Consider the following 23028-nt stretch of genomic DNA (forward strand, 5'->3'; position numbering starts at 1 on the left):
AGGAGGAATGGGACAAAATTTACCCAACTTATTGTGGGAAGCTTGTGGAATGCTACCCGAAACGTTTGACCCAAGTTAAACAATTTAAAGGCAATGCTACCAAATACTAATTGAGTGCATGTAAACTTCTGACCCACTGGGAATGTGATGAAAGAAATAAAAGCTGAAATAAATCATTCTCTACTATTATTCTGACATTTCACATTCTTGAAATAAAGTGGTGATCCTAACTAACCTAAAACAGAGAATTTTTACTAGGATTAAATGTCAGGAATTGTACAAATCTGAGTTTAAATGTATTTGGCTAAGGTGTATGTAAACTTCTGACTTCAATTGTATTTAAAAAATAAAAAAGCTTTATTTTAAGGGAATTTAATAGGTTGTTGGTTGTCGAGTCAGTTACTATGTCTTTGCACATATTTCATGGCAATCTATCTTGACATGAAGTCAGAATATTAATGTAAGTTGGCTGGCTAACTCATCGATCCTACTCTGACATCTCCCCCTCCCCCGAAGTACTTGGATCTTAGGTACGCTCAAGGTTGAGTACAGTTCAGATGTCGTTGGACGTCGTGCCCTTGCTCTTGCGTCCTGGAAGAGGGAAGGCAGACTTGCTCTGAGGCTGTGTGAGGCGGCTGGTGAGCATAGTGAAGGGTTCAATGAGAGAGTTCCTCTCAGTGACGCTGACCTCCCAGAGCTTGACCTTCTCCCCCCGCGCCCACTGCTGCGCTGCCTCGTGCTCCACCTGACGAAGCTCACGCAGGTCCGTCTTGTTCCCTAGCACAATCACCATGACCTGCAGGAAGAGGGGACACTCCAACTAAACAACAATAGCATAAGGTTCTGATTTGTGTCTTGGTTGATTGTTTTTTATTGTTATGGCCACTGTGCTTCTGCTTGCTCTTTGGGGTCTAGGCCAGGTTAGAATAAAAGTACTGTGACAACTGATGATGTAAATAGGGCATTATAAATACATTTGATTGATTAGCTGTCTATGGCCAAAACAATCAACGAAACTTGGCTCACTTTAACAAAACCACACACACTTTGCAAAGCTTAAGGAGAGTTTCAATCAATCACAAACCCAGTACCTCTTTCTTGTCTCTGGATTTGTCTATCTCCTTCTTGAGGACATCCACCTTCTTGAAGGACTCCAGGCTGTCCACGCTGTAGACCAGCACAAAGCCGTCTGCCACCGAGTAGTAGTGCTTGGGAAGGTCCAGGCCGTCGTGGAGCCCCCTGGTGTCATAGAGACGTAACTGTTCCTTCACACCGCGGTCTGTCTCCACCGACGCCACATACACATCCTCCTGGGTCTCAGTGGACTCTGTACCTTCAACAGACAGGAGACAATGGAATGCAATGGTTGTGTTCAACAGTCTGGCAGGTAGGCAGTACTCACTCAACTCTCGGTGAAATACAGTATCTATATTCTATAGCATTAATTTGTTTCCTTTGGCTCCCTGTGGAGCGTAAACCACACCATGTCGGACGGTCAGTTCTCTGGCTTACCTCAGACCATGGTCTTCAATTCACGCCACACACAAACTTAGTTACAGATTTCAACTGCAAAAGTTGTATAGTGAAAGAAGTGCAAGAAGGCTGTTTTGCTCCCAATAACTGGACATTCGAGGCTACATTGCAAATTCCCTTTTAACACTACAAGCACATTTTATACCGTGTTAATCTCTCAAATACAACCAATTCAGTCATCAACTTACCAACTGCGTGATTGCCATATAACAGCTGTTCAAGGATGGCTGTTTTTCCTACAGATGCCAAACCACACACCACAACTTTGCAGCCTTTCCCCATTTCGAATACGCGAAAATCTGCAATAGCACAAAAATAATGTAAAATAAGTAGAAAAATGAACTACTGTAGCTGAAGCATCTTCGTCAACATCGCATCCAAAGTTTACGTAGCTGGCTTGATACGATAAAACAAGTACCTTGGTGTAAGAGTTGGCCAAACGGAGCGATTACAATTATTATTGGAGTAAACTGGGTAGCTAACCAACTTTGAAGTTATTTAGCTAGCTAAAATCACAACATCCATTCTCTTTTGACAAGGAAGTTCCAATGATTTTCTGCGCATGTGCAGAGGCGAGGGGAGCGGTGAATTTTGAGAAAAATGCACTGTATAAATAACACATACATTTATTAATATGCATTAATAAATGTCAAATATAAATGTATATTACCAGCTACCAATAAGAATGGTAAAATCGACAAGTGTAGTGGACCAAATCTCAATATACAAAAGTAAGTACTAAATACTTTTATTTCAATGTGGTTGTGTTCTAAAATGTCAAGACCATCAAAATCCAGGTTATTAAATTAAGTTAGGTGAAATGTATATGAAAAATATTAACATGATTTGAATAAACTACAATACCCAGGCGTATCTGACCGGAACTGTGTCACTGACGTTTTGATAAAGCATACTGGGTACGTTTTTTCTTTCTTTCCGGCAGGTACGCCATCATGTAAGAGTGCATTTAATTATTTTTCAGTATGTACAATCCATCAGAAATCTGTATTAAAACATGGCCATCAGGTTGTATAGTTCTGGGGTTAGTTAACGGAATGCTTAGGTAATCACACACTACCTCCATTTCTGCTTTTTCATTTCTGAAAATATGAATATTGCATTGTGTATCCGAGGTAATGCACGGGTCTTCTATTGGTCTCCTATACATTGCCTAAGAGCGAGGTTAGAAAGTTGATAGACATTGAAGTTCAGTGTTTATAAAACTATGTGCATTTGTTGCGTTACGGGTTTTTACTAGTAAATATTCTAGCTTTAGTGGTTATCTACTATGGAGTGCTAGCCGGTTAACTAGCTACCTATCCAGTGTGTAGGACTCTTTGCATCGGGGCCTACAGCGATCCTCCTACTGCCCGAAGACTGATTTCCAGGGGGTCTAGAATGAAACAGAAATTAGCCCCAAAAGCACGTGCATGTAGACTCCAATTTAATACATACTAAATTAAATGTATCCCGAAGATGTCATTCGTGACTTGATTATTTAAAGGTTACATTACGTTGTAAACAAAGTAAACGTGTTGGCTAGCTAGCCAATTTGGTATATCGTGGCTTTGAATGAAGATTAGCAAATTGTCGGTGCCTAACTTTTCCTCCAACTAGAGTAACGGTTAAATCCCAGTATTTAATGGTGATCATTACGTATTTCTATTTGCCTTTTTCACAGTTAATCCAACATGGGAGCGTACAAATATATGCAAGAGCTATGGCGCAAGAAGCAGTCCGACGTGATGCGCTTTCTCCTGCGCGTCCGATGCTGGCAGTACCGTCAGCTCTCCGGTCTCCACCGTGCGCCTAGACCCACCAGACCAGACAAGGCCCGCAGACTGGGGTACAAGTGCAAACAAGGTGGGTGACCGGGACAATTTACGTTGACCTCCCCTCCCCTTAACAGTGCTGCTACTCGAGGTTTATTATCTATGCATAGTCACTTTACCCCTACCTACATGCTCCCGATTGGCGCAGTGGTCTAAGGCATGGCATCTCATTGCTAGAGGCATCACGACAAACCCACTACAGACTAGGCAAGTTCAGAGCAAATTCTTATTTATAGTGAAGGCCAAACCCGGATGAGTCTGGGCCAATTGTGTGCCGCCCTATGGGACTCCCAATCACGGCCGGTTGTGAGAGAGCCTGGAATCGAACCAGGGTCAGTAATGACATGTAGTGCCTAAGAACGCTGTACCACTCAGGAGCCCTCATGTCACATGCGTTGAAGGTGTAATATGTTATTTGTAGCCCTGTTAACGTGATTAGACAGTAATTGTATTCCCATTGCCTGTTTGTGGTTTCGCAAATACATTCAAGTCACTTATATGTTTAAAGTGTTGCTTCACATGAAAGGTAGACCAAGTGGTTGTGTCATTTGTCTTTTATTCCTTGACATGTCGCTGTCTTATGACAGGCTACGTCATCTACCGTGTCCGCGTTCGCCGTGGAGGCCGCAAGCGCCCCGTGCCCAAGGGTGCCACCTACGGCAAGCCCGTCCACCATGGTGTTAACCAGATCAAGTTTGCCCGCAGCCTCCAGTCCACTGCTGAGGTAAGTTTCTGAACAGGTGCATCTGATTGTGATTCTTTTCCTTTCTCCCCAAATGTTGCATTTGCTCACTTTGTTTAAGACTTGAAAGCATGGTAAGCTTGGGCTAGTGTTTTTTTTTTTTTTTATAAAAAGAAAATCTTACATCAGTCAGTATTTTAAGTCCATGAGTGATAGTGAATGAGTAAGCTTCAGGGAGAAGTTACAAAGAACTGCACAAGGATGTCACAGATCTGACCTGACTTGGCAAATCTACGCTCAATTCCAAATCTGCCCTTGCCTCTGCTTCTAGGCCCTTGTGCCGATATGAATGCGTTGGATAGGTACAAGTAATTTCATATTGGCCCCACTTCCCTCTGAAACAAGGCTCACATTCTAAATCGAACCCTTTTCATCAATAATGCGTCCTCTCAATGTGGTTAATGATGCTCAATTTTTTTCCCCATCTTATCGACTATGGTGAAACCAGTCTGAAATAAGCCAATTTGTCTGAAACCACATTACAGAAAATAACGCGTCCTTTCCAAAAGTATCTTGGTTGTATTTAAAACTGTATTGTATTAAACTAAGTGAATGGTATTCTCTTCATTGGACTTGATGATTACTTCAATGTTGAGACAAATCCATATGTTGTACAGCTCCATGTGTATGTGTCAGGCAGTGGGATTTTATCATTTTAGATCTTCCCATACCTTTTTTAGTGTGTGTGTGTGTGTGAATTGCTCAACAGATGTGGGGTAGAGTAAAAGAGGGACTTGAATGTGGCGTAACTGGGTAATACCCTTGCCGCAGTGGGCCATGCATAGTATGGGGTTGGCAGTGCTGTCACTAGACCAGACCCCAGAACATTGCAAATCAGTAATTTACATTCATACAAGTTTCTGGATGTGACTTGTCTGACCTACTTGGTATTCGGTCTCCCCAACAGGAGCGTGCTGGCCGTCACTGTGGAGGCCTGAGGGTGCTGGCCTCCTACTGGGTAGGAGAGGACTCCACCTACAAGTTCTTTGAGGTGATCCTGATTGACACCTTCCACAAGGCTATCAGACGCAACCCCGACACCCAATGGATCACCAGGCCCGTGCACAAGCACAGGGAGATGCGTGGCCTGACGTCTGCGGGCAAGAAGAGCCGTGGCCTGGGCAAGGGCCACAAGTTCCACCTGACCATGGGTGGTTCCCGCCGGGCAGCCTGGAAGAGACGCAATACCCTGCAGCTTCACCGCTACCGCTAGAGGGTGTCTGTACATTTAAAGAAATAAACACATGCCTTTTTATGGTGACAAAATATTGGTGTGGTGTGTAAGATTGAATCATTTTGGGTGTAGAAGCTGCCATTTGATGTCTTTGGCGATAAAGGGATATAGATAGTGGTTAGTAAATAGGATATGCGAAGCTGGCGGACTAGCATTTTCTGACTTGTGAAATGTGGTTTATAGAAATTCACCCTGTCATAACTATTGATCAATATGGCAGTGAGTGTAACTGATCTGAACCAGTGTCTACAGTGGTTTACATTGGAGGGGTTATTTGTCATAACATCTAGGTCATTCAACTCCTACCCTGCGGGTCCGGAGCCTGCTGGCTGGGTTTCCGTTCTACTTGATAAATTGTACCCACCTGGTCTCCCAGTCAGTCCCTGGATAGGGGGGGAATGCAGTGGAACTGGCTTTAAGTCTGAGGGCTCTGGGAATGGTTTAACAATGTTTTTGGGGATAATAGTTTAAGTAACCTGGGGGGTTGACTGTTGGCACTAAGGACCACTAGTCAAACAGTGAAACTACTCTTGGTGTTGTGTCTACACTCCAGGATCACCAGGAAAGGTCACATATAAAAGTTATCTATTTCGGTCTGATATGGCAGGCGCAGAGTTTCTCAAACTGTCCTGGGTCCTCCCCTAGGTGTGCGTTTTGGTGTTTGCCCTAGCACTAAATGCCTGATTTAAAATAATCAAAGCTAGATTTAATTTGAATCGGCTATGTAATTTTAGGGCAAAAACCAAAACGTGCAGTGGGGGGCAGGACTGAGTTTAGGAAATACTGTCAGAACAGGGCTCAACCCCTGTTCCTGGAGAGCTGTTGTCCTGTAAGTTTTCTCCAACTCTGGTCTAGCACATCTAATTATTGGGTTGCTTACAACGGGTTGGAGTGAACCTACAGGACGATAGCTCTCCAGGAACGGGGTTGGAGTGAACCTACAGGACTATAGCTCTCCATGAACGGGGTTGGAGTGAACCTACAGGACTATAGCTCTCCATGAACGGGGTTGGAGTGAGCCTACAGGACGATAGCTCTCCAGGAACGGGGTTGGAGTGAGCCTACAGGACGATAGCTCTCCAGGAACGGGGTTGGAGTGAGCCTACAGGACGATAGCTCTCCAGGAAAGGGTTGGAGTGAGCCTACAGGACAATAGCTCTCCAGGAACGGGGTTGGAGTGAACCTACAGGACGATAGCTCTCCAGGAACAGGGTTGGAGTGAGCCTACGGGACGATAGCTTCTCCCCCAACCGAGAAGTTGAAGAAGTGTAACAGCATCTGGAGCAGGAGTGTCAAACTTATTTCACTGGGGGCTGAGTGTACAGGTTTTTCTTGCACTTAAGACCTAAACAACCAGGTTAGGGGTTCCTTACTAATTAGTGACCTTAATCAAGTTCAAGGGTGGATCGAAAACCTGCACAAACTTGGCCCTCTGTGGAATGAGTTTGATGTGATCTGGAGGATGGCTGGTTTGAGTCCCAGGTCAGAAGGGAAAATCTGAAGAAAGCATAGTTTTCTCATTTGATAAAATATATTTTTCACTCAACTGACAATGTATGGTGTAGTATACTGATGGGCTAAGTGGCAGATTAATTATAACATCTCAACTGGAAAAATTTTAAGTTAGACTAAAAACACCTTAAATAACACATTAGTCTGCTCAACGTAAAGCACAAGTTTACAGCTAAATAGTAAAGTAACTATATGAAGTACTGCCCGCCCCCTTAATCTTCTGTTGCACCATTACTCTGTTCTAAGTAAAGACAATACTTCAAAGACTATACACTGTCTGGAAGGACTCAAACACTAGAGCAGCAAGGGGGTTGAGTTAGAGAACAATGGTCATTTATAGAACTTTCTCACATTTCTGCCAGGCCCATTGTTATTACACACATTTAGATGGGGAAAGAGGACGGCAGTGTTTAGGTCGCCCATGATCTGTGACCTGGTGACCAAAATTCCACCGAAACTGGAGAATGGGTGAGGAAGGCATGGGCTTCTCTGTTCTCTATTTTTTTCAGGGTGGTAGCAGAAGAAACCAGGGGAATGGGAGCTGGTCAGGACAGGTCTGCCTTGGGATATGGCTGCACCAAACCCATGAAGGCTGCTTGGTACGGTGGGGTAGTGATTACCATGTCTGTCAGACAACTAAATGATGCAGAAAATCTGCAAAACGAACTTCATATTCTCTTAATCAAATCAATGTGTTACTGTTGTATTTGAAGTGAACGTCCATTGTCCTCTGAGAGTTGTCGAATGTCTTCATTCTACTTAAATGTCTCTCCTCGTTCTTGTACTGACCTTGGTTGAAAAGCTAAGTAGACACATTATTCTTGTCGACAACTATGACAAGGAAGTGTGTGGGAGATATGGTGAAACAGCTCATGTCAGAGTCAGTTTGACCTGTTCTGAGACAGGCGGTACTGCTGGATAAATGTGGTTCATCTCCGTTCAACCAAAGTACATGGATTCAGGAACAGAGGATAAGGTAACATAACTACTCTATTTCATTGATGTCACACAGGACAACTGCTTCATAATTTTTCTCCTTGGTTAGCTATATGAAAACACTAGTGTACAGATCTCATCTGTGATAGCTGTGATTTGCTTGATGCGATGTCTACTTAGATGCATGTGTTTCAAACACATGCAGACCTACACCCAAATATCTACATTTTGCCCTTGTTCCTGAATTTAAAAAACAAGCTGTTATGTGTGTGTGTCATTCTGAATGTTTCTGCCCTCACGTTGCCTCCCCTCTCTTTGGCCTCTGCCTCACATCTTGGACATGAGGATCCCCTTTCTCCTAACATTGCCTATCTGCCCTAAATGTTTAAATTTAGGCCACAGTGAGAGTGTAGGCTAGTTGAATAAGACCTTAAATGTGATAGGAAAGCATCCAACAGGAAAGTGTGATTATTGCCAGGAAACATGGCGTGGAGCATGTACAAGGTGGGCAAAGAGAGGCTGAGATCGGGGGGAGAAAGGGGTACAGGAAATTAGAGTAAAGACTGTATTGAGTAGTATAGTCTCAAATATAAAAAATATTTAAAAATTAAGAGCAACAGTGCTGGCAGGTAGGATTTGGTGCCAGAGATTATGACATTCTCTGTTTCAAGGAAACATGGCTCACTCAGGATATGTTGTCAGAGTCGGTACAGCCACCTGGTTTCTTCATGCATCGCGCCGAAACAGAAACATCTCTGGTAAGAAGAAAGGTGGGGGTGTATGCCTTATGATTGACAACTCATGGTGTAATTACAACAACATACAGGAACTCAAGTCCTTTTGTTCACCTGACCTAGAATTCCTTACAATCAAATGCCGATCGCATTATCTTCCAAGAGAATTCTCTTTGATTATAATCACAGCCGTAATTCACTGGACTCTGGAAACTGGAAACCATACATCCTGGGGCTGCATTTATTGTATCTGGAGATTTTAACAAAGCTAAACTGAGAACAAGTCTTCCTAAATTCTATCAGCATATCGAATGCGCGACACGAGCTGGTAGCATTCTGGATCATTGCTACTCTAACTTCCGCAATGCATACGAAGCCCTCCCCTGCCCTGCCTTCGGCAAATCTGACCATGACTCCATTTTGTTGCTCCCGACCTATAGACAGAATCTAAAACAGGAAACGCCCGTGCTCAGGTCTATCCAACGCTGGCCTGACCAATCGGATTCCACGCTTCAAGATTGCTTCGATCACGTGGACAGGGATATGTTCCAGATAGCCTCAGACAACAACATTGATGTGTACGCTGACTCGGTGTGCGAGTTTATTAGCAAGTGCATCAGAGATGTCGTACCCACTGTGACTATTAAAACCTTTCCTAACCAGAAACTGTGGATTGATGGCAGCATTCGCGCAAAACTGAAAGCGTGAACCACTGCTTTTAATCATGGCAAGGCGATTGGAAATATGACCAATTACAACAGTGTAGCTGTTCCCTCTGCAAGGCAATCAAACAAGCAAAGTGTCAGTATAGGGACAAAGTAGAGTCGCAATTCAACGGCTCAAACACGAGACATATGTGGCAGGGTCTACAGTCAATCACGGATTTCAAAAAGAAAACCAGCCCCGTCACGGACATCGGCGTCTTGCTCCCAGACAATTTATTTGCTTGATTTGAGGACAATACAGTGCCACTGACACGGCCCGCTACCAAAGCCTGTGGGCTCTCCTTCTCCCTGGCCAAAGTGATTAAACATTTAAACATGTTAACCCTTGCAAGGCTGCCGGCCCAGACGGCATCCCTAGCCATGTCCTCAGGGCATGCGCAGACCAGCTGGCTGGTGTGTTTACTGACATATTCAATCAATCCCTATCCCAGTCGGTTGTCCCCACATGCTTCAAGATGGCCACCATTGTTCCTTAACTCGTCATTAAGTTCGAGACCCTGGGTCGGCACCCCGCCCTATGCAACTGGATCCTGGACTTTCTGACGGGCCGCCCCCCCAAGTGGTGAAGGTAGGAAACAACATCTCCACCCCGCTGATCCTCAACACTAGGGCCCCACAACGGTGCGTTCTCAGCCCTCTCCTGTACTCTTTGTTCACCCATGACTGCGTGGCCATGCACGCTTCCAACTCAACCATCAAGTTTGCAGATGACACTACAGTGGTAGGCTTGATTACCAACAACGACGAGACGGCCTACAGGGAGGAGGTGAGAGCCCTTGGAGTGTGGTGTCAGGAAAATAACCTCTCACTCAACGTCAACAAAATAAAGGAGATGATCGTGGACTTCAGGAAACAGCAGAGGGAGCACCCCCCATCGACAGGACAGTAGTGGAGGAGGTGGAAAGATTTAAGTTCCTCAGCGTACACATCACGGACAAACTGAATGAAATGGTCCACCCAGACAGACAGCGTGGTAAAGAAGGCCCAACAGCGTGTCTTCAACCTCAGGAGGGTGAAGAAACACTCACAAACATTTACAGATGCACAATTGAGAGCATCCTGTCGGGTTGTATCACTGCCTGGTACGGCAACTGCACCGCCCTCAACCGCAAGGCTCTCCAGAGGGTAGTACGGTCTGCACAACGCATCACGGGGGCCAACTACCGGCCCTCCAGGACACCCACAGCACCCGATGTCACAGGAAGGCCAAAAAGATCATCAAGGACAACAACCACCCGAGCCACTGTCTGTTCACCCCGCTATCATCCAGAAGGCGAGGTCAGTACAGGTGCATCAAAGCTGGGACCGAGAGAGTAAAAAATAGCTTCTATCTCAAGGCCATCAGACTGTTAAACTGCCATCACTAACATAGAGAGGCTGCTGCCATTATACAGACTCAATCTCTGGCCAATTTAATAAATGGACTTAATAAAGGTGTCACTTTAAATACACCACTTTAATAATGTTTACATATCCCACATTATTCATCTCCTATGTATATACCGTTCTATACCATCTGCATCTTGCCTGTGCCGCATGGCCATCGCTCATCCATATATTTATATGTACATATTCTTATTCACCCCTTTACATTTGTGTGTATAAGGTAGTTTTGTGAATTTGTTATATTACTTGTTAGATATTACTGCATCGTCGGGAACTAGAAGCCCAGCATTTCGCTACACACTCGCATTAACATCTACTAACCATGTGTATGTGACAAATACAATTTGATTCGAGTTTCTCCCTGTCTCTGGCCCACACTCCAGTACAGTAGATGGCGGTAATGCACCAAAACGTTTGATGCCAACCGCCGATAAACCCCACCAAAGAAGAAGAATAGCAGCTCGAGTCGAGAGCTCAACTCGGAACCGTCTTCCAGCGAATAATAACGTTCTACTCTTTGCTATCAGAGCTATCGTTTCCTTCGAGAAAATACAAATTTGTATGCTGTAGCTATTAATATGCTTAGGCATATCTTTAGCCTTCAGAAAAGAGACATCAGACGGACAGCTTTTTTGAGCGCTCTACGAAAAAGAAAAATATACGGGATTCCGAACGTTCGATTCATTCTGTAGCGAAACAATTGGCTACAATCTATTGTTTGATTCGGGGCGTGTTTTCAACCAAACAGATACAGTTTAGTTTACGTCAATTGCTTGGAACGTTTGTGATCGTCAACTATCACGACGGGAAATCAATCTGATTAGCAACAGTTGCTGTTGAGCGATTGCTGTCATCTCTGAAACTAGTAGGCCTACGTGCATTTGCCGACTATTTTCTGAACTCTTCAATTCATTGATCGAAAACATCATCCAGTGACGTAAAAAGTTGGTGAAAACAAGATAAGAAACACGTCATCAGACTAAAGGTCCAAATAGGGGGATTTCAGAAGTCAGAGCACATGGAATCTACAAAAGCAGGTAAAACGATCATATTCTGCTCAATACGTTTAGAAAGATGTATGTGTAGGCCTCTAGCCTATTTTAGTGTCTACAGTTTAACCGTTTGACTTTGCATCTTGATAGTGTATTTCATTAGACCACAACCTAGATTAATTATACAACTTTAACAGGCTACTTGTCAGAATTTTGAAGAGTTTTGTGATGTTTTGAATTAAAACATAAGCTAAATGTATTACAGTGAACTGCTCATACATGTTAGATTTTTCTTACTGTAATGAGCCTTAATTAAAACTGTGTTAAAGTGGGTTAGGAGTGCCATTGAAGGTGTTGTTATTTTAGTATCGGTATGCTGGAACAGTGTTGCAGGTCCCTTTTCTCACATGCCCGGGTCGTTAGCCATGTGCGACTCTGTATACGATCTCTCTGATTGGCTGAGGGGCGCTGTGACGTGTATACTTCCTTCTTTAAATGCCCCCTTGCGTCCTCTGGTTGGTGGAGAAGTGCTGTGACGTAAATATTGCATAATTCTGCCAAAGATAATGCACTGCGAGTTGGTGTGGATACACGTGAAACTGCATGCAGTTATAGGGTTGCAGCAATGTAAACTGACCCAGTTTTCTACCACTGGGTTTCTCGGGAAAACATGTCCGTTCCAGGTAGGGGCGGGTTCCCAAAATGAACTTCGTCAGTCTAGTAAAATTATAATTGATTGGCCAAGAGTTTCACAACCTAATCATCTATTCATAATGTAAGTCACCCTTATTTGGAATGTGTTTGCTATGGGATTTCTTGTGCTTTATGAATGTTGAAAAGAGGGCAGCTGTGGCAATTGAGATTATTTTAGAATTTGCTGAAACTTCTGTAATCAACAAGGAACTTACAGACGACCAACTCATGAACACATCAATTACATTGACTCTGTACCGCTACCCCCTGTATATAGCCCCACTATTGTTATTTACTGCTGCTCTTTAATTATTTGTTATTCTTATCGCTTACATTTTGAGGTATTTTCTTAAAACTGCGTTGTTGGTTAAGGGCTTGTAAGTAAGCATTTCACTGTAAGGTCTACTACACCTGTTATATTCGGCGCATGTGACAAATTACATTTAATTTAGTACCATAAGGGCCACGCAACATTTGGCAGGCATTAATCGCTTGCTTCATGAAGCAATCTGGCAATGTTGGCCCTGACCCTGCTTCTTGATTGAATGACGTTGAGCTTCCCTCTTGAGCCGTGTGAGTTGAAGTGTAGCCAGGCTATTCTCCACACACCATGCTGAAACTGGCATTAGGTAACAGGGGTGTTATCTAACCAGAATGTAGGAAGAGAAACGAGGTCAGCCTGATCTGAAAAAAGGGGGGTGATAAAACAGAGCGGTTAGACTGGGCGGGTGGTCGGCCTCTCTTCCTGGCTGAGAGCCACTCTGCACAGGGTTGCCAGGTCTATTTGAAATGTCTTGCCCAAAGACAACTCAACCTGCCCACGAGGCCTAAAAACTAGCTAAAAAATGTTTTTCTCAGCAAGAGAGCTGCCACATTTAGCCAATAAACCCTTTTTCCATAACTTTATCGAGCAAATTAAGAAGGAATCTCAAATTAACTTCTAACAACCTAAGAAGGCCAGCAGCATACTACCCTTGCTTCTGAAGCTAAGCAGGGTTGGTCTGTGTATGGGAGACCAGATGCTGCTGGAAGTGGTGTTGGAGGGTCAGTAGGAGGCATCCTTTCCTAGTCTAAAACAAATATCCCATAGCCCCAGGGCAGTCATTGGGGACATTGCCTTGTGTAGTAGGGTGCCATCTTTCGGGTTGGGACGTTAAACAGGTGTCCTGACTCTCTGTGGTCACTAAAGATCCCATGGCACTTACCGTAAGAGTAGGGGTGTTAACCCCGGTGACCTGGCTAAATTGCCAATCTGGCCTTCATACCATCATGGCCACCTAATCATCCCCGTCTTGGCTCATTCATGGCTCATTAATTCTTGTAAAGCACTCCCACACCATCACACCACCTCCATGCTTCACAGTTGGAATCACACCTGCAGAGATCATCCGTTCAGATACTCTCACCAAAAATCTCAAATTTGGACTCATCAGACTAAAGGACAGAATTCTACCGGTCTAAAGTCCATTGCTCGTGTTTCTTGGCCCAAGCAAGTCTCTTCTTCTTATTGGTGTCCTTTAGTAGTGGTTTCTTTGCAGCAATTCAATCATGAAGGCCTGATATACACAGTCTCCTCTGAACAGTTGATGTAGAGATGTCTGTTACTTCAACTCTGTGAAGCATTTATTTGGGATGCAATTTCTGAGGCTGGTAACTTTAATGAACTTATCCTCTGAAGCCTTTATTTCCTGTGGCGGTCCTCATGAGCCAGTTTCATCATAGTGCTTGATGTTTTTTGGCACTGCACTTGAAGAAGCTTTTAAATTGGGCTATCTGCTGTACACCACCCCTACCTTGTCACTACACAACTCTTTGGCTCAAACGCATTAAGAAGGAAATAAATTCCACAAATGAACTTTTAACAAGGCACACCTGTTAATTGAAATGCATTCCAGGTGACTACCTCATGAAGCTGGTTGAGAGAATGCCAGGAGTGTGCAACGCTGTCATCAAGGCAAAGGGTGGCTACTTTAAAGAATCTAAAATGTAAAATATATTTGGATTTGTTTAACACTTTTTTTTGGTTGCTATATAATTCCATATGTGTTATTTCATGGTTTTGATGTCTTCACTATCTACAATGTAGAAAATAGTACAAATAGAGAAACCCTTGAATGAGTAGGGGTCCAAACTTTTGACTGGTGCTGTAAACTGAATAGGCCTATGCTTGGCAGACAGTGTTTAATAACACATGGCTACAACAACAATAATAAACATAAATTATAGGCTATTTATTAAATCAGTTTGCCACCTCCAGGTAAACTACACAAGTGAAACAAATGTATTTGCATTGGCTACAGTGATATTGTCATTTCAACAAATCTGTTTAAAATGGTAGGCTACAGTAGCCAACATGGGCATAGAAATGAATAGGCTGATTGATGGCCAACAGATGCAACTGTATCATTGTCCACATTTCATGTCAGTTTCATTGTGGATTTTTCCCTATAACAGAAGCACGCAAGGGAGTTCACTTAATTTCCACTCGTCCAGCGCTGGAGACCCAAGAACTGAGCATACGTAAAACCTTTAGCTTGAAATGGTTTTCCATAATCAGTCTACATTAGAATGGAGTTTAAACCAATGTCCGAGCAACTTTTTCTAATGGGCTCCAAGTGCCTAAAGTCATTTTCCTGGGCTTTGTCACCGTTATTTCGTGATGAGCATCAGTTGTAACATGTTAATGTTTTCTGGAAAAGGGGTTGGAAATGGGTGTCTCCATAATGACAATCTAAATAGCCTACCTACAACTGGTAAAAGGTTGTCACAACGCATGCTGCTCTGTCTGATCTCACTCACGAGACTCGGCTGTCTGCTGCAGTGCTCAGTCTCAACACACCCCACCCAAAATATGAATATTTTTTGGACTATACGATTTCCAGATCCTTCCCTTCGGTCTGCAAAATGTTCCGAAACAACATTAATTCAAATTCCTTTCAAACACTCTCTATTTATAAGGTCATGTAAAATCATTGTTCTTTGTTCAACTTGAACCTCTGCTACCCCAGCAGCCAGCCCTATCCATAGAGATAACAGTATAATATGTGTTCTATTTAATTATATTAAATTATCAGCCTAATCATCATGTCTGTCTCTCCACTAGGGGGTGTAATAGCATACATCAGCTCCTCCAGCCCTGAGTCATGTCATAGTGACTCAAACGACTGCTACAACTCCTCTTCCCTGCCACACAACTCCTCCCACATCTGTCGCCAGGGCAATGTGGTGGACACGCCCCTAACCACAGCAGGTCTCCCACTGGCCCATACTACAGCAAAGACCAGTGCAAAATGCAGCATTACTAGTGAGTGGGTTCTCTGCTGTGCAATAACTTGAATGTCTATTCAGTTACTATTGCAGTAATTGACCCTTGGCTTTGGGTATGAATACAATCTGTTGAATTTAATTTAAAGAGGCATTGCGTCAATCAGTGCTGATGAGATGTTTTGCATCTGTGTTTTTGCAGAAATCAACGGCCTAGTGCTGCTGTGTAAGGTGTGTGGAGATATTGCATCTGGATTCCACTATGGGGTCCATGCCTGTGAGGGCTGCAAGGTGAGAACACATTCTAAAACACACACACACACCTAATCAATGTTGTGCCTCAATGCCATAGTTAAGGTGAGAGAGCAAGGGCAATGACATAATGGGACGGTAGCCTAACAGGGTCAAACCATCAAACTCAGAATGCTTCTGCCTTATTTTTAACCACAGCCTCTCTCTCTCTCCTCTCTTAATGACCTAGTTCTGCTGTCAAAGCACTGTGAACTAGCAAGTCTCCCGACAAACTCACTCACTAGTGTGTCCATCTGTCTGTGTGTCTGTAGGGTTTCTTCCGTCGGAGCATCCAGCAGAACATCCAGTATAAGAAGTGCCTGAAGAACGAGAGCTGTGCCATCATGAGGATCAACAGGAACCGCTGCCAGCAGTGTCGCTTCAAGAAGTGTCTGCTGGTCGGCATGTCCAAGGACTGTAAGTTCCTATTACCTTCTATAACTACATCCCCTCTCCTGTCACAATAATACATGGTTTATTACCGTTCTCGTGGGTTGTCGTGGGTTACATAAATATGTAGTTGAGAAAAAAGTAGATGAAGAAAAGTATCGGTTTGTTCTATTTTTAAACAAGGATTGACAGTATTTGGTCATTATCTGTAGACTAGCAGACCCATCAGCAAAGACCATTTTAATAGGAGGTGTTGGAGGTAATTAAAGCCTGGTGTAAACTACACGATTTAGCTGGCCGAGACAAGTTTTTGAGACCAGAGCCAAAATCCCCATATCGTTGCGTCACCAACGCTCGTTTCATGTGAAGGCTACCGATCTCGTCACCGACGCTCGTTTCTTGTGAAGGCTACCGATCTCGTCACCGACGCTCGTTTCATGTGAAGGCTACCGATCTCGTCGCCTACGCTCGTTTCATGTGAAGGCTACCGATCTCGTCACCGACGCTCGTTTCATGTGAAGGCTACCGATCTCGTCTTTGAGCAGTTCCAGACATCCGATTATTTTCAAACATGTTTGATTTTATCGCCACAAAATCTGCAATGCTCTTGTAGTGTGAGATGTGAAATGACACGTTTTGAGAACGGTGATTAGTAATTACCAATGAGAGTTGGCCAGAGAAGAAGCCCGTGAGAAACGTTGTTTCGCGTCACCCAGAATGTGTGTAGACTCTGTAGCAGGAGCGATAACTAATATTAGTATGTGTTTGTACTTGCCTTTAACCAAAGCCAAAGTGTCAAATTGTTACAGCTCTGAAGTTCACAATCAATGATATTCAATTCAAAATGTTTCCTAGATATTTCAAATCTATATGGCATGTGTGAATGACTGAACATTTGAGGCTGCTTTGAGCCACAGCTCATAGCTACATTAAATCTAATCACATCATTGTTTTGGCGAGACAGCGTGGTATTGAGAATCCTCACGACAAAGTGAAGAGTCTTGTAGTGTGTGACCACCGTCTGTGCCACATTGTTAAGTGTTAGGATTTTGAAAGTGGTGTAGTGTCCACCCGGGTTAAACCTGGTCTCCTACCTCTTTCCTCTAATAGCTGTGCGTTTCGGCCGCATCCCAAAGCGTGAGAAGCAGCGAATGCTGCTAGAGATGCAGAGTGCCGTGAACAACATGATGAACAACAGCCAGCTACACAGCCAGCTCCACGGCAACACACCCCTCCCCCTGGCCAATCAGCTTCAGGTGCCGGCCTGCCCTGGGGAGCCCCGCCCCCAAGATGTTGACTCTGGTTTAGGCTCATCCTCTTCCTCCACCTCTCCCGCCGCTTCCCCCGGGTCCAACCAATCAGAGGAGCCCAAACATCACCCAGCGTCTGCAGTCGCCATGGATACAAGCCGAAGCCCTATATCGGCGTCTCCAAGTGGTTCAGACCGCGGGTCAGAGGATGGGATTGGCTCTGTGACCCAGGCCCACCAGGAGTCCTTCATGTACAATCAGAAGCAAGGTAGCCCCTCCCCCCAGTCCCAGGCTGATGCCCAGCCGACCTCCCCGGGGGAGGAGCAACGTGTCAGTGACACTGGAAAGAGGATAGAGGAGAGGAACTGGAACCAGCAGGAGGCCTGGAAGCAGAAGAACCAGAACCAGCAGAATGACCTGGCCTCATTCACAGTCACTCAGGCCCACGACCAGGCTCAGGAGAGGCCCACCAACACTGGGCCTCAGGGCCCTGACAGGCACCATTGCCAGGAGGATGACACCACCACCCCCAGCCATTGCCCCTACAGCAGAGGTACTCCCCCCACCCAGAATCACTGTCACTACAGCAGAGACAGACTGCCCAACAGCTCCCCTAGTGGCTATTTCCCAGCCTACACCCACCATGGAGGCAACAACAGCACTAGCCAGGCCACCTCCAACTCCCATGGAGGATTGACAAGACCACTGTGGAGCGGGGGCAACAGGATGCATCTGGTGAGTCCAAGATGGACAATGACTATATGATATATTATAGTTAATATAATATCTATGCTAATCTATTGTATAATATATTGATTACATTTGTATAACACTCCCCAAATCATAAACTACAAATAATAGAAGTACAAGATTCGATCCCTGTGTAACACCATACTTGATCTCACACCTTCAGATTGTGTTAACATAACACAATGTATATGGGGAACTCGACTTATCCACCATTAAATAAGTATATGAATGATATGTTTCATGTACCTCCTTCTCCCCTCTCCATCCTCAGCTGTGTCCCATGAACACATCTCCCTATGTGAATCCCCATAAGTCAGGCCATGGGATCTGGGAGGAGTTCAGCCACAGTTTCACCCCGGCCGTCAGGGAGGTGGTGGAGTTTGCCAAGCGGATCCCAGGCTTTAGCGACCTCTCCCAACACGACCAGGTCAGCCTGCTCAAGGCTGGTACCTTTGAGGTGAAGACTCACTTACAGTATATTAAAACCTTTTTATTGCATTGTTTTTCTCTGTCTTCCTTCCCTAGGCTCTTCTTTTCTCCTTCTCTCCTCTACTCCTTATCCCCTTTCTCACATGTATGTGAATGAAAACAGTATTAAAAACAAACTGATATGGCTCATGGAAATGCAGTTGATCCAGCCAAACGTACCTAGTGTCTGCTGTCACTTCATCAGGTGCTAGTGGTCCGTTTTGCGTCGCTGTTTGATGTGAAAGACCGCACCGTGACATTCCTGGGTGGTACCAAGTACAGCGTGGAGGCGTTACGAGCCATGGGCGCCGGCGACTTCCTGACCTCCATGATGGACTTCAGTGAAAATCTGATGGGGCTCGGCCTTAGCGAGGAGGAGATGAGCCTGTTCACCACCGTTGTCCTCATCTCTGCCGGTAGGATCATGACGTGACCTTTTAATTCATATTTCCTGCCCCTTTTAAATATACAGTGGGGCAAAAAAGTATTTAGTCAGCCACCAATTGTGCAAGTTCTCCCAATTAAAAAGATGAGGCCTGTAATTTTCATCATATGTACTCTTCAACTATAACAGACAAAATGAGAGAAAAAAATCCAGAAAATCACATTGTAGGATTTTTAATGAATTTATTAGCAAATTCTGGTGGAAAATAAGTATTTGGTCACCTACAAACAAGCAAGATTTCTGGCTCTCACAGACCTGTAACTTCGTCTTTAAGAGGCTCCTCTGTCCTCCACTCGTTACCTGTATTAATGACACCTGTTTGAACTTGTTATCAGTATAAAAGACACCTGACCACAACCTCAAACAGTCACACTCCAAACTCCACTATGGCCAAGACCAAAGAGCTGTCAAAGGACACCAGAAACACAATTGTAGACCTGCACCAGGCTGGGAAGACAATCTGCAATATGTAAGCAGCTTGGTTTGAAGAAATCAACTGGGAGCAATTATTAGGAAATGCAAGACATACAAGACCACTGATAATCTCCCTCGATCTGGGGCTCCACGCAAGATCTCACCCCGTGGGGTCAAAATGATCACAAGAACGGTGAGCAAAAATCCCAGAACCACACGGGGGGACCTAGTGAATGGCCTGCAGAGAGCTGGGACCAAAGTAACAAAGCCTACCATCAGTAACACACTACGCCGCCAGGGACTCAAATCCTGCAGTGCCAGACGTGTCCCCCTGCTTAAGCCAGTACATGTCCAGGCCTGTCTGAAGTTTGCTAGAGAGCATTTGGGTGATCCATAAGAAGATTGGGAGAATGTCATATGGTCAGATGAAACCAAAATATAACTTTTTGGTAAAAACTCAACTCGTCATGTTTGGAGGACAAAGAATGCTGAGTTGCATCCAAAGAACACCATACCTACTGTGAAGCATGGGGGTGGAAACATCATGCTTTGGGGCTGTTTTTCTGCAAAGGGACCAGGACGACTGATTCGTGTAAAGGAAAGAATGATTGGGGCCATGTATCGTGAGATTTTGAGTGAAAACCTCCTTCCATCAGCAAGGGCATTGAAGATGAAACGTGGCTGGGTCTTTCAGCATGACAATGATCCCAAACACACCGCCCGGGCGTTTCAAGGTCCTGGAGTGGCCTAGCCAGTCTCCAGATCTCAACCCCATAGAAAATCTTTGTAGGGAGTTGAAAGTCCGTGTTGCCCAGCAACAGCCCCAAAACATCACTGCTCTAGAGGAGATCTGCATGGAGGAATGGGCCAAAATACCAGCAACAGTGTGTGAAAACCTTGTGAAGACTTACAGAAAACGTTTGACCTCTGTCATTGCCAACAAAGGGTATATAACAAAGTATTGAGAAACTTTTGTTATTGACCAAATACTTATTTTCCACCATAATTTGCAAATAAATTCATTAAAAATCCTACAATGTGAAATTCTGGATTTTTTTTCTCATTTTGTCTGTCATAGTTGAAGTGTACCTATGATGAAAATTACAGGCCTCTCTCATCCTTTTAAGTGGGAGAACTTGCACAATTGGTGGCTGACTAAATAGTTTTTTGCCCCACTGTACTTTCTTCTAGACTATAGATTCTATATCCTATAGAAACAGACTTAATACTGTGAGTTGTTATGGTACTGTATGGCTCCTTACCAAGAGATTAGTGTAACTATCTAAAGTATGTTTGTTGTTTGAAAGCATGCATTGTATTATAGTGAATGTTTCCTTCCTCACTAACATATTCTATCCAGCTTCCTGTCATAGAGCCATACATCTGTGAATGGTAATCAGAGAAAGTCTAATAAAGTTCTACGGGGTTTTTTGTGTTCTAGATCGCTCAGGGATTGAGAACGTGAACTCTGTGGAGGCGCTTCAGGAAACTCTGATCCGGCACCTGAAGGGCCTCATCACTAAGAACCACACCAACGAGTCAGCCATATTCACCAAGCTGCTCCTCAGACTGCCCGAACTGCGCTCCCTTAATAACATGCACTCTGAGCAGCTGCTGGCCTTCAAGATCCATCACTAGACCAGAACCAAGTTCTGAACCTGGGGAGTATTCATTAGGCACCAAATGGAACATTTACTGAGATGGGGAGGTACCACATGAACTTGCCCAATAATAAATGCTTGTAAATTTTTCCCCCGTTGCAAAACCTTTTGCTATGGTGTGCCCTAATGAATATGACCATGGACATTGGGTCTGAGGCCTGTGGTTGTGGACCACAAAGCCCATTTCTCCACCCACCTTGACACACCTCGACCATCTACACTAATGAACTATGAACCCTGACCTCCAAGAGAACCCTCATCACGCCCCTCACTTCACGTGATCTTTTCCCTTCACAAACAAGTTGAAGTAGTCAGCAAATGTGTCAAGATCAAAGGGGAGGGAGGGGAAATACTTAAGACTTCAACGTTATCGTACTGTAAGGCTGAAAGGCTTCTGTTGTAATAACCATGAATACACACGTTCAGACACAAGCGGAAGATATTATGTTTCTTTGTCTTGTTTCTGTATGTCCGTGTTGTGTAGGAAGTTTGCAACTGTACAACCCTTAGAGAATAACCTTTTATAAATATTGTGTAGATGTGTATTTTTGCATCGTTGGTGCAATATGAAATGTGATTTGATTATTTACACTTTTCGTTTAGGTCTTACACCATGGCTCTCCAACCCTGTTCCCAGAGAGCTACCACCTTGTAGGTTTTTGCTCCAACCTTGTTCATGGAGAGCTACGATCCTGTAGGTTTTTGCTCCAACCCTGTTCCCAGAGAGCTACCACCTTGTAGGTTTTTGCTCCAACCTTGTTCATGGAGAGCTACCATCCTGTAGGTTTTTTCTCCAACCCTCTTCCTGGAGAGCTACCATCCTGTAGGTTTTTGCTCCAACCCTCTTCCTGGAGAGCTACCATCCTGTAGGTTTTTTCTCCAACCTGTTCCTGAAGAGCTACCATCCTGTAGGTTTTTGCTCCAACCCTCTTCCTGGAGAGCTACCATCCTGTAGGTTTTTGCTCCAACCCTCTTCCTGGAGAGCTACCATCCTGTAGGTTTTTGCTCCAACCCTCTTCCTGGAGAGCTACCATCCTGTAGGTTTTTTCTCCAACCTGTTCCTGAAGAGCTACCATCCTGTAGGTTTTTGCTCCAACCCTCTTCCTGGAGAGCTACCACCCTGTAGGTTTTTTCTCCAATCTCTTCCTGAAGAGCTACCACCCTGTAGGTTTTTGCTCCAACCTCTTCCTGGAGAGCTACCACCCTGTAGGTTTTTTCTCCAACCTCTTCCTGGAGAGCTACCACCCTGTAGGTTTTTGCTCCAGCCCTCTTCCTGGAGAGCTACCATCCTGTAGGTTTTTTCTCCAACCTGTTCCTGAAGAGCTACCATCCTGTAGGTTTTTGTTCCAACCCTCTTCCTGAAGAGCTACCACCCTGTAGGTTTTTGCTCCAATCTCTTCCTGAAGAGCTACCATCCTGTAGGTTTTTTTTCCAACCCTCTTCCTGGAGAGCTACCATCCTGTAGGTTTTTTCTCCAACCCTCTTCCTGGAGAGCTACCATCCTGTAGGTTTTTGCTCCAACCCTCTTCCTGAAGAGCTACCACCCTGTAGGTTTTTGCTCCAACCCTCTTCCTGGAGAGCTACCATCCTGTAGGTTTTTGCTCCAACCCTCTTCCTGGAGAGCTACCACCCTGTAGGTTTTTGCTCCAACCCAATCTAGCACACTTGATTCTAATAATTAGCTGGTTGATAAGGTGAATCAGGTTAGGTACAACTGGGGTTGGAGTGAACCTACAGGAAGGTAGCTTTCCAAGAACAGGGTTAGAGAGCTTTGTT

At 44.4% G+C, this 23028-nt stretch overlaps 3 protein-coding genes and 1 non-coding gene across 9 annotated transcripts; 3 read left to right on the plus strand and 1 right to left on the minus strand.

Moving 5' to 3' along the window:
- Positions 1 to 333: 333 nt before the first annotated feature.
- LOC110496424 (NF-kappa-B inhibitor-interacting Ras-like protein 1) lies at positions 334 to 2105 on the minus strand. Of its 2 annotated transcripts, none has more exons than XM_036952995.1 (4): positions 1952 to 2105; positions 1722 to 1832; positions 1092 to 1327; positions 334 to 796 (listed from the first exon to the last, which is right to left on the minus strand). In XM_036952995.1, the coding sequence occupies exons 2-4, from the start codon at positions 1813 to 1815 to the stop codon at positions 554 to 556; spliced, it is 573 nt and encodes a 190-aa protein (XP_036808890.1). In that variant the 5' UTR covers positions 1816 to 1832; positions 1952 to 2105; the 3' UTR covers positions 334 to 553. The 2 variants fall into 2 exon arrangements, with proteins under 2 accessions (XP_036808890.1, XP_021427988.1); XM_021572313.2 differs by having other exon boundaries at positions 1092 to 1333.
- Positions 2106 to 2471: 366 nt separating this feature from the next.
- On the plus strand, positions 2472 to 5375 carry rl15 (60S ribosomal protein L15). Of its 3 annotated transcripts, none has more exon segments than NM_001160632.2 (4): positions 2472 to 2488; positions 3215 to 3396; positions 3953 to 4089; positions 5015 to 5369. In NM_001160632.2, coding segments are annotated over 3 exon segments (615 nt in total). In that variant the 5' UTR covers positions 2472 to 2488; positions 3215 to 3224; the 3' UTR covers positions 5321 to 5369.
- LOC118941243 lies at positions 4499 to 4588 on the plus strand. Its single transcript, XR_005037572.1, has one exon. It is a non-coding gene; the product is annotated as a small nucleolar SNORD12/SNORD106 (small nucleolar RNA).
- A 5686-nt stretch (positions 5376 to 11061) lies between the features above and the next one.
- nr1d2b (nuclear receptor subfamily 1, group D, member 2b) lies at positions 11062 to 22069 on the plus strand. 3 transcript variants are annotated; one of them, XM_021572314.2, is made up of 8 exons: positions 11062 to 11671; positions 15423 to 15623; positions 15786 to 15874; positions 16147 to 16291; positions 17375 to 18249; positions 18536 to 18721; positions 18938 to 19148; positions 21033 to 22069. In XM_021572314.2, exons 1-8 carry the CDS (start codon positions 11653 to 11655, stop codon positions 21227 to 21229), a joined length of 1923 nt encoding a protein of 640 aa, XP_021427989.1. In that variant the 5' UTR covers positions 11062 to 11652; the 3' UTR covers positions 21230 to 22069. The 3 variants fall into 3 exon arrangements, with proteins under 3 accessions (XP_021427989.1, XP_036808892.1, XP_021427990.1); XM_036952997.1 differs by lacking the exon at positions 11062 to 11671 and adding an exon at positions 12198 to 12309; XM_021572315.2 differs by lacking the exon at positions 11062 to 11671 and adding an exon at positions 12290 to 12401.
- Positions 22070 to 23028: the final 959 nt, after the last annotated feature.

This window comes from Oncorhynchus mykiss, chromosome 18 (assembly GCF_013265735.2).
Source record: "Oncorhynchus mykiss isolate Arlee chromosome 18, USDA_OmykA_1.1, whole genome shotgun sequence".
In the NCBI taxonomy this organism is placed as follows: Eukaryota; Metazoa; Chordata; class Actinopteri; order Salmoniformes; family Salmonidae; genus Oncorhynchus; species Oncorhynchus mykiss.

Excerpts from the sequence above, each read along its gene's own strand:
- rl15 (XM_021570538.2), top strand. The coding sequence starts at position 3,225 with ATGGGAGCGTACAAATATATGCAAGAGCTATGGCGCAAGAAGCAGTCC. Across the intron at positions 3,397-3,952 it reads GGGGTACAAGTGCAAACAAG|GCTACGTCATCTACCGTGTC; the intron begins GTGGGTGACCGG and ends GTCTTATGACAG. Across the intron at positions 4,090-5,014 it reads GCCTCCAGTCCACTGCTGAG|GAGCGTGCTGGCCGTCACTG; the intron begins GTAAGTTTCTGA and ends TCTCCCCAACAG.
- nr1d2b (XM_021572314.2), top strand. Across the intron at positions 15,875-16,146 it reads ATGCCTGTGAGGGCTGCAAG|GGTTTCTTCCGTCGGAGCAT; the intron begins GTGAGAACACAT and ends GTGTGTCTGTAG. Across the intron at positions 16,292-17,374 it reads GGTCGGCATGTCCAAGGACT|CTGTGCGTTTCGGCCGCATC; the intron begins GTAAGTTCCTAT and ends TTCCTCTAATAG.
- LOC110496424 (XM_021572313.2), bottom strand. The coding sequence starts at position 1,815 with ATGGGGAAAGGCTGCAAAGTTGTGGTGTGTGGTTTGGCATCTGTAGGA. Across the intron at positions 1,334-1,721 it reads ATATGGCAATCACGCAGTTG|GTACAGAGTCCACTGAGACC; the intron begins GTAAGTTGATGA and ends TGTCTGTTGAAG. Across the intron at positions 797-1,091 it reads AATCCAGAGACAAGAAAGAG|GTCATGGTGATTGTGCTAGG; the intron begins GTACTGGGTTTG and ends CTCTTCCTGCAG.